The 11,185-nt window shown below is 49.4% G+C and overlaps 1 protein-coding gene across 1 annotated transcript in view; it reads left to right on the forward strand.

The window, feature by feature from the left end:
- LOC142498127 (vomeronasal type-2 receptor 1-like) overlaps positions 1 to 11,185 on the forward strand; it is a 50,469-nt gene that overhangs the window by 32,600 nt on the left and 6,684 nt on the right. The window contains exons 7-8 of the mRNA XM_075606634.1: positions 4,519 to 4,729; positions 6,886 to 7,052. Coding sequence (XP_075462749.1) covers positions 4,519 to 4,729; positions 6,886 to 7,052 — 378 coding nt within the window. The remainder of the gene's footprint in view (positions 1 to 4,518; positions 4,730 to 6,885; positions 7,053 to 11,185) is intronic.

Here is an 11,185-nt window from a genome sequence, read left to right on the forward strand (position 1 = left end):
TGGGCAGGATGAAGAGGAGGATGGCCTTCATCGTGGCAGCCGGAAATGGGTGGTGAGTGCTATATGTATTTAATGTATTTATTGTTGTTTATGTATTTCAAATACACAGTGGGTGTATGTTGTTTATTGCTATGTTTATTGGGGGCAAATGTCCCCAATAAACATGCTATTCTGCCTTAACCCCTTCATTGCCTTAGCGGCTATCTGCTATGGTAATGAAGCAGCATTTATGTATTTTTAATAATATTGTGCGGAAGCAGGGGGTCCCCTGAGCTGACCCGCATTGATTTGTGGCTCAGAGACCCCCTGCTTCCCGAGTTACAGGCCCCGGTTTGGGGCACCGGTGCCAGTGTCGCCGCCATATTTATAGCGAACACGGCGAGAATGGGGTGCTATAAAGATGGCGGCGACACTGCCACCCGATGACACATTCCGGGGCCTGTAACTCAGGAAACAGGGGATCCCTGGTCCACAAAGCAATGTGGTTCAGCTCAGGGGACCCCCTGCTCACTGTAGACTATTATTAAAAATACATTCATGCTGCTTCGTTACCGTAGCACATAGCCGCAAATGTAAGGAACGAGTGTTTATTGATATGTGTTTTACTGATAGTGTAGATGTGCAGAGGGTCTCCGGAGCTGAAGTGCTTTGGTTTTAGGTCCGGGGACCCACTGCTTCCGAGATACAGGCCCCTTTAGGGGGTGCCAGTATCCCTCTTCTTTGTTTAAATTCCGCGGTCACGTGATCAGGACCTTTAAATGCAGAGGGATACCGGCACCTCATAAAGGGGCCTGTATCTCGGGAAGCAGGGGGTCCCCAGACCTGAAACCAATGTGGTTCAGCTCCGGAGACCCCCTGCACATGTACACTATCAGTAAAAGTTGTTTATAAATACTTTATTTTTTGCCGATGTTTGCGCTGAGAGAGCGGCTTGTCTCTCTCTGCTACAAACACCTATCGGCAGAAAAGGCCTATCGGAAGGCTTATCGGGAACCAGGCTGTAGAGGCACAGGCTCATCGGCATTTTTGCTTTCGCAGTGATTCGGCAGGGATCGGCATGGATTCGGCCCTTAGTGAATACTGCGAGGGCAAATCGCCAAAAAAAGGCCTATCGGCAACACTTGCCGAAGAGATTTTATCGGGGCTTACTGCATGAGGCCCATAGTGCTTTAAATCTATTACCTCCTAGTTTGGTGTTAGGTATGGTCTCAATACCCATGATTTTAAGTTCACTGGGATTTTTCGAATGGACTTGAGAAAAATGCCTAGGAACACTGTGCGCCAGAACCCCCTTGATAATAGCTTGCCTGTGTTCAAGGAATGACGCACAGTGCTCTTTTTGTATGACCTACATACTGAATGTTGCATGAACAAGAAAGAAGGTACACAACATATGTAGATAAACAGTTGACAGAACTCTTAAGTTGATGCACCAATTTGTTACTGTGTGAAATGAATGTATCAGGCATTAGAAGAAGTTTGCATGTAAAGCATCTTGATCTACCACATTTCCTATTCCCATTAACAGGCTGATAGCTACCCAAAATCTGAACAGTATTGCTGAGTTTGCTTGGTGCTAATACATTTTTAATACTCATAGCTTTACGAAAGATGATGGGTGCTGTAGGGGAAAGTTGATCTTTAAGGTGGGGATCTGAAAGCAAAAACCTTCCAATGTCTGTTGACAATAGCTTTAATTTTGTTTGAATAGCAGGTTAATTTTGTAATAAATTTCACACCTCCTCAAAAGAGTTCCTATTTTGAGACTGGAATGTCTGTACTACATTCTTAGTTTTTGATTTCATAAGCAGATTTTGACGTTTAATAGCTCTAACTTTATTGAAAGACTCCTGTATGATGTTATGATTATAACCTTTTTGTCTAAAGTTGTCAATTAGACGACACGACTGCATCTCAAAGGTGTGGTCCGACGAGCAGTTTCTCCTGAGCCTTTTAAATTTCGCAGGGGGATATTTTATAGCCATTTTGGGTGATGACTTCTCATCGCGTGAAGATAGCTATTAACCGCCACTTCCATGAAATGCACTAATGTATTGATGTTACATTCATCATCAATTGACAACTCCAAATCCAGGAAAACCATACATAAAGGGCTAATCTGATGGGTGAATCTGAGGCCAAAATTATTATTGTTAAATTCATCAAGAAGTTGCTTGAGAGTGCCCCCATCCCATATGATAAGAATGTCATCAATATAGCGGCCATAGAACACCAGGCCCTCCACACATTGGACCCGATGTGTTTGGTCTCCCAATACCCCATAAAGAGGTTTGCGTAGCTGGGGGCAAACCTGATGGCCATGGCCGTACCACAGGTCTGGAGATGGAAGCAATCACCGAACAAAAAATAGCTATGTTCCAAGATAAAGCTGATAAGGGAGTGAATGAACCTGTATTGTATGTCATGCAAATTGATAAGTAGATTTCCAGTGAATCAGGTAATACTGAAGAACTTTTATATATATGTAACCCTCTTATCCCCCACTCGACATGAGATTGGGTGGGGTACACTCCTTTCTGGTTACTGTACATGGTCTTGGTGATGTGACCTGCTGGCAAACAGGAGGGCTGAGGGCTCTGTGGTGTTGTGGGGAGAACCAGGACAGGGACAGGAGGTGGTGTGGGACAGGTTACCTTGCTCTTGTTCTCTCTGGGTGGTGCAGTGCCTCCAGCCAGTAGGGATCCTCTGGGGTCTCCAGAGGAGGGACCCCCACTGACACTCTCTCCTTCTCACACCAGGAACAGTGATACACACACAGCAGCTTCTTTCTGTGGTCCTTTATTGACAGAGCACCATACACAGCATAGTACAGCATCACAGCATAGGCCTGCTCTTCCTTCTCTGCCATTCTGCTCATGGCAGCATAACTCCCCTCCCTCCTTACCCAGGTGGGGAAAGAGGGAGAGAATGATTCCCTGTCCGCTTTACGCAATATCTCCTCTCTGACTAACTTAATTTAGGAGGTATATCCCAATTTGAATATTTCAGGGGAGTGTCTCTAACTTCGAATCACTACAATACAAAGCTGGATACAGATTGGCCCACACACAGCAGAGGCTGTTCCAACCAATATCCACCCCTTTGATTGACATACCTCATGTTGCAAAGCCCGCTCTTGAATATTGCTACATGATTCAAGGCTGAAAACTTACATGAAGGCCATGTGAAGGAATTAAACTTTCCACTGCCTGTACTAACAGGACTGACAGAGGAAAGGCCCAGAATTAGCAATAGCTGCCGATGGCCAGGCTATATACTCCCTCTGGTAAAACTCCAACCGTCCCGGCTTGGACTGCAACAGGTATAACCCTTACCTTTCTGTGCAACACCTGTAAATTGTACATGAGCTGAAATGCAATAACTCCTATGCACTTCAGCTTGACAGAACTGACATAACCACTGCATAGACACAGATACACGGCAATACAGTAACTGACTGAACAGAACATTTCTACTACACAGCAGTACAAAATGCATTAATATTAATGAGCAGGATCAGGCTTCCTGACCATTCTACCAGTATCATCAAGTACCTTTACTGAGTAGCACCTGCGTTTTCCATACTCAGAGATATGCTCCACCCTGTCTAGGTAGATATCTCGGCATATCATCCATAATTTTAGAAGTTGTGGAGCTCTATCTGGATCCACATAAGCAGAATCTTTTGCATAGGTCCCAAAGTGGGCAATGATGGCCTCTCTTACCCACTCTAGGTGATGGGTTTCTACATTTCACATTAATTTCTTAGGAAGATATGGAAACTCATATCCCATCTTCCTGAACCTGTGAACTATTACTCTGGCTGCACGACTAAACTTTATTAGGCTCCTATCAGTGGCAGTGCCAGGTAGCACCCAGAAGAGAGGACCATCCCACATTGGGGTTCCTTCTGCCTCCTCTCTAACAGGAGACAGTACATTTTCAGCATTTACTAAGCACATCCCTTCATCATCACAATCCCCCCCACTGAACAACACCCTCCAAAAGTGACACAGGCATATTGGACAATAGATCAAAATGTTCATTCTGAGCCACGGGACTCACGGGTGATGAGGGTCTGGGGGTCAAGGGTCGCACTCTGGGATTAGTGATGTATGGGGAAGGCGGGGCAGAAAGGGCAGATGACTCAAGGACTGGGGCCTCTGGTGACAAGGGGCCAGCACCAAAGTCTCTAGGGGGCATGTTCAGGGAACTCTCCCCGGGAGGAGCAATGGCACAGTCCTGGGTCAAGTTCAATTTGCCCCTCCCTTTGGCCTTAAGGTAGTGGGTTTCAACCAGCGCTTTGGCTTGCAGAGCATCTCTGGCTTCCTTCCCCTCCCTACAACGCAGGAGGAAAAGATTGTTTGTATCAAGAACACTCACCGGAGTGGCCTGGATATCACTGGAGCTCACCCGGCCGGGTGACTCTGCGGCCATCTCATCTCCCGGTGGTGGAGCAGCAATGGTGGAATCGATGCAGACATCAGGGGTGGTGCCGGCCGGCACTTCTCCCGACAGTCGACTCTGGAGCAGCATGCCGTTGTAGTGGCGTTCCGCAGCTCGCATGTAGGAGAGTGGTGGAGCACGGGCCTTGCACATCTGCAGTCGCCGCAGGTACAGCTCTGCAGCTTTCTGGGCACGATCCCAGCGGGGTTCCGTAGACAGGACTGGCAGCTCACCGCCATCTGTAGCAGCAGGGCGGATCCCAGCAGCATCGGGTACATTGGAGGTATGGATGATACCTCTGGATTGTCCGGAGCAGTGGTCTCATCAGAGGGTACCTCCCTCACGGAGCGGTTCAACTGAGCAATAGCAGAACGCACCTCTGTAGAGGGAGAGGGGTGGGCCCGGTATTAAAGGGTTGCACCCCATATGGCCACCCCCTGACCTCACCAGGGAGGCAAGGGGTTAACTGGACTGCGGTCCAGGAATGTGGCTTATACCTTGTCATGTCATAAGTCCTGTGATCAAAATGTAACTGCCCTGATTGTTTACCCAAAGTCTAGGAACTAAGTATTGACTCTACCACGCTAATTGTTATCTGAGGGAGGAGGAACATCAAACTGGAGTGGTTTTTAAGTGTTATGTCTACACCTACAAACAATGAAGCTCCTGCCAGATACTTCTTTTGGTAGACTGGTCGTCGCCCCTGATTTAATTATGGGGCTACAGAAATAAGATCCTCAGAGTCCCAGTACACATGGCTAACTAGCTGGGGGGCATGGTTTAAACTGTGTCTCCTCGTTAGGGATTGGATACAGATAATTTTTCACCAATAGTCTGTATTCAATGTTAAGAATAGGGTTACACATGTATACTGTATAAACTGTGTCAACCCTACAGTTTTGAGTTGTTCTTCTGATTCCACCTGGAATGTCACCGGATTGCTGGAGAATTGCTAGCTGATACTTCTCCATTCCCCAACCCTAAGTAAATGTTACCTTCTTGCCTGTTAATTGTACTATATTGCTGTGTTCACCTTTTTAAGGAATAAATATATTTTATTATATCTAAGCCTCATTCAGTTCAACCCAGATTTTTGGGGTTCATTATATCTTGTCATAAGCTACCGTGACAACCTCACAGTAGATAAGTGGGGCGGTCCCGCAGGGCTCGGACGGCAGACTACTCAGCACTGCTGGCACAGGCGCAGAGGAGGATGCCTCCGGAGGTGGGGGAGAGTCAGGCACTTGATGAAAGGCATTCACCAAGGCAGTGGGCCAATCAGGGAGCCTTCTTTCTGGCCACCATGCTGGATGATAGGAAGGTCCATGCTGGACATGGATGAGGGGTACGTAGACACCACTTGTAAATCTGGGTAGCAGTTCATACACCGTGGCAATAAAATGGTGTGCAGCACCGTCGGTGGATGCTTGAGCCAGTTGAGACAACTTATGTTCCAGGGTGTAGAGAGTGCACAGCTCCACAGTGCATATAAGATCAGGTTCTGCGGGGCCATTGAGCCTAGCCCACAGATAAGGCATGCGGCATACGGAGCAACTTCCCATGAGGTGAAGAGAGCCGCCATGATAATCACATAAGGGGCAGACCCCAAGTAGTTGATTCTCAGGGGAGTCCCTAATTACTAGGACTCCTCCGGTCAGTTCGTAGACTTGTCCACTATTCTCCATGATCGTAGATAAGCAGGCAGCAATTCAGAGGCACAACTGCTGTCTCTGTAGTACACGTGTATCTGGCTCCTCACTTCCTGTAGGATCCTCCAGACACACGGAGCTCCTCCCCCTGGTAGATAGGATAGTCCAATCTAGAGCAAGCAAAGGGGGAGGGGTTGAATAGTTCCCGCATTTTCTTGCAAGCTGGAGAGCAGCAAAAGCTTGCAAGTGTAGAAATCTTTGCAGAACAGCACATGGCTTCCCAGGTAAGGCGGGAAGAGCCATTTTGAGCACATTCAGAATCCATGCGGCCCTCAGTTATCTGGAGCTGCCATTTTGAGAGCAGGAAAGAACATGGCGTCCCTCTTAGGAGCAGAACCCGCCATCTTGAGATAGTAATACAGTCCAGCACAAACGTGACTCCTTCTTCCGATAAGAAGTCACAAAATAGCACAATTCTCTTGTGTTTAGCCGTGGACCCTGTAGCGCTGTACAGAGCCACACCAAACACAATTCCTTCCTGTCCCTGTTCTTTGAGTCCCACGCTCCCTGGTGTCACCTCAGGGAACGCCTCGCAACAGGGACTTCCGCAATAACTCCTATTGCAGGGTGCACAGGAACCGAGAGAGCCGTGGTCATCATGGTCCTGTCCCCTCTTTGCCTCGTCTGTGTGGGTGCAGAAGGGTCACCACGCTTCCCTGGTGTCGCCTCAGGCAAGCTGCCCCAACTGTAGTGCCAATAAGGGGCCTCCAGCTTCCTGGTGTCGCCTCAGGAGCCGGTCCCCCTTTGCTTCATAGATGGGTGCACAGGAACCTCCTTTCCGCGGAGTCCCTGTCCCCTTGGAGTGCAAGTGGTTACCCATACAACCTCTGGTCAACGGTCCATAGCCACATGCCACCAGGGGGTAGCCCAACCTTGCAAAGGGTCTTCATGGATAGGGTAACCCCCACCCTGGTGAAGTTTCAAGGAGAGGTTCCCTCACTGAAAGTCAATGGACTGCTCTGTGCTGCATTCAAAGTCCCAAACACTGCTGCATGGGCCACTGTCTCTGAAAACTTGTCCCGTTGGTAAAACTTGTCCTGTCCCGGGATGCGGTCCTCCTCTCAGCAGCGCCTCCAAATGTAATCGTCTTATCCCCCACCCGACATGAGATTGAGTGGGGTACACTCCTTTCTGGTTACTGTACACCGTCTTGGTGCTGTGACCTGCTGGCATGGGTGGTGCAGTGCCTCCAGAGGAGGGACCCCCAAAGACACTCTCTCCTTCTCACACCAGGAACAGTGATACACACTCAGCAGCTTATTCTGTGGTCCTTTATTGGCAGAGCAGCATACACAACATAATACAGCATCACAGCATAGGCCTGCTCTTCCTTCTCTGCCATTCTGCTCATGGCATTATTACTCCCCTCCCTCCTTACCCAGGTGGGGTAAGAGGGAGAGAACGATTCCCAGTCAGCTTTACTCAATATCTCCTCTCTGACTAGCTTAATTTAGGAGGTATATCCCAATTTGAATATCTCAGGGGAGTGTTTCTAACTTTGAATCATTACAATACAAAGCTAGATACAGATTGGCCCACACACAGCAGGGGGTGTTCCAACCAATATCCACCCCTTTGATTGACATACCTCATGTTGCAAAGCCCACTATCGAAAATTGCTACTGTACATGATTCAAGGCTGAAAACTTACATGCAGGCCATGTGAAGGAATTAACCTTTCCACTGACTGTACTAACCGTACTGACAGAGGAAAGGCCCAGAATTAGCAATAGCTGCCACAGGCCAGGATATATAATATATATATATATATATATATATATATATATATATATATATATATATATATATACAGTGTTCGACAAATCACCCAAAAATCTACTCGCCCAACCAAAAAATCTACTCGCCACCTAGTCCCACCCCCAACCCCGCCCCTAGTCCCGCCCCCAACCCCGTCCCTAGTCCCGCCCCCAACCCCGCTTTAAAATAAAATATATAATTAAAATTAAAATACATTTAATAAATTCCTAGTCAGAACAACATTCGTTTTTGACAAATGTATTTAGTGTGTGTGTGTGTGTGTGTGTAAGTGTCGGATCTAGAAATAAAAGCCAGGTGTGGATGACTAGTTTCCTGAACCCCTTAACCAGTGTCTGGACGTCCCCGCTTCACAATATCTAAAGCAGCAATCCCGCCTGGGATCTTACCTTATCCGCAGTCCCTCAATGTCCAGGTACCTCATTCCCGCAATGTTATAAGTTGGAGGGGAGGTGTTCCCTACCTGTCTACTGGGTTAGGGGGGATTCCGATGTCTTCCGTGTGAAGCTTGAGTCAGATCTGGAAGAAAGCAGTATAGGTTATTTTGGTGTAGTATAGGACAGTTAAGATATATAGGGTAAATAAGATATCCAGATACAGAGAGGGGGAGAGAGAGGAAGAGAGAGAGAGAGGAAGAGAGAGAGAGAGGAAGAGAGAGAGAGGAAGAGAGAGAGAGAGGAAGAGAGAGAGAGAGGAAGAGAGAGAGAGAGAGAGAGAGAGAGAGAGAGAGAGAGAGAGAGAGAGAGAGAGAGAGAGAGAGAGAGAGAGAGAGAGAGAGAGAGAGAGAGAGAGAGAGAGAGAGAGAGAGAGAGAGAGAGAGAGGAAGAGAGAAAGAGAGAGAGAGGAAGAGAGAGAGGAAGAGAGGGAGAGAGAGAGAAAGAGAGAGAAAGAGAAAGAAAGGGAGAGAGGAAGAGAGGGATAGAGAGGAAGAGAGAGGGGGAGAGAGAGGAAGAGAGAGAAAGAGAGAGAGGAGAGAGAGAAAGAGAAAAAAGAGACAGAGGAGGGAGAGAGAAAAAGAGACAGAGGAGAGGGAGAGAGAAAAAGAGACAGAGGAGGGAGAGAGAAAAAGAGACAGAGGAGGGAGAGAGAAAAAGAGACAGAGGAGGGAGAGAGAAAAAGAGACAGAGGAGGGAGAGAGAAAAAGAGACAGAGGAGGGAGAGAGAAAGGAGAGAGGAGGGAGAGAGAAAAAGAGACAGGAGAGAGAAGGAGACAGAGGGGGGAGAGAAAGAGAGGGGAGAGAAAGAGAGAGGGGAGAAAGAGACCAGAGAGAGGGGAGACGGGGGAGACCAGAGAGAGGGGAGACCAGAGAGGGGGGAGACCAGAGAGAGGGGAGACCAGAGAGGGGGGAGACCAGAGAGAGGGGAGACAGGGGAGACCAGAGAGAGGGGAGATGGGGGAGACCAGAGAGAGGGGAGACGGGGGAGACCAGAGAGAGGGGAGACGGGGGAGACCAGAGATAGGGGAGACGGGGGAGACCAGAAAGAGGGGGGGGGCCAGAGAGAGGGGGAGACCAGAGAGAGGGGGGAGACCAGAGAGAGGGGGGAGACCAGAGAGAGGGGAGACCAGAGGGGGGGGGAGACCAGAGAGAGGGGAGACCAGAGAGGGGGAGAGACGGGGGAGACCAGAGAGAGGGGAGACGGGGGAGACCAGAGAGAGGGGAGAAGGAGGGAGACCAGAGAGAGGGGGGCAGGGGTGACTGACTGACCGGGGCGGGGGTGACTGACTGACCGGGGCAGGGGTGACTGACTGACCGGGGCAGGGGTGACTGACTGACCGGGGCAGGGGTGACTGACTGATTGGGTGGGGGGGGGGAGGTACCTCTGGTGTCACACATACTCCATACACACATACACATTCTCCTATATATATATATACATACACACACACACACATACATACACACACACACACACACACATACATACACACACTCCCACATACATACACACTCCCACATACATACACACACTCCCACATACATACACACACTCCCACATACATACACACACTTCACGTACATACACACACTCCCACGTACATACACACACTCCCACATACATACACACACTCCCACATACATACACACACTCCCACATACATACACACACTCCCACACACATACACACACACACATATATACACACACACACATATAAACACACCTATATACACACACACAGGCCGCGACCAGCACCACCACGCTCCCCCGCCCATCTCCTGCTCTGCTCCCACATGAGGGGGCTTCCCCCACTCCCATCACCCGGCGCGCTCTCTGACGCGGGACCGGGGGGAAGCGGGGACATGAGGGGGCATCCCCCGCTCCCATCACCCGGCGCGCTCTCTGACGCGGGACCGGGGGGAAGCGGGGGGGGGGAAGCGGGGACATGAGGGGGCATCCCCTGCTCCCATCACCCGGTGCGCTCTCTGATGCGGGACCGGGGGGAAGCGGGGGGGGGGAAGGGGGGACATGAGGGGCATCCCCCGCTCACATCACCCGGCGCGCTCTCTGACACGGGACCGGGGGGGAAGCGGGGGGGGTGGGGAACGGGGACATGAGGGGGCATCCCCCGCTCCCATCACCATAACTGCGGGCAGCAGGAGCACCGGGGAGGGGAGAAAGGTGGAGGAAGGCATAGATAAAACTTACTGTGTCCTCCATCCTCCATGGGAAAAAAATGGCCGCTCGTTGGGGGGCTGGCTCATATAGAGCCTGGCCGCGCGCCCACAAAGCCTGGGAGCGCGCGCCAATCATCTGTTAGGTAGGGGGAGTTTTTTTTTTTTTCAGCCAGCGCGAGCAGGGAAATTTCAGCGCGAGCAGAGAAAATTTAAAAAACAAAACACGTGTGCTGCTTGGGCCAATAGTTACTCGCCCGGGGGTTAAATCCACCCGCCCCGGGCGAGTAAATGTATAGGATTGTCGAACACTGTATATATATATATATAAATATGTATATATATATATATATATATATATATATATATATATATGCAAATATAGCTGTATGCTCATCTGCCTGTCTTAGGCAGGTCTGCAACCCCGCCTTTCCCCATTATCACCCAGCATACAGCACTTCCACTGCAGCGAGGGATTCTGGGAAATGACATGAAATTAGCACACAGTGTCACTTTTTTGCCTCAATAACCATTTTTAACATGGTTCCCTATAGGCTTAAGCTTGCTGCATGGTCACAGCTTTGAGCACAGCCAGGGTTAAGGTGCATACCCAGAAAACCACCCACAGACAGCTGTTTCG

The sequence above is a fragment of the Ascaphus truei genome, chromosome 6, assembly GCF_040206685.1.
Source record: "Ascaphus truei isolate aAscTru1 chromosome 6, aAscTru1.hap1, whole genome shotgun sequence".
NCBI lineage: Eukaryota > Metazoa > Chordata > Amphibia > Anura > Ascaphidae > Ascaphus > Ascaphus truei.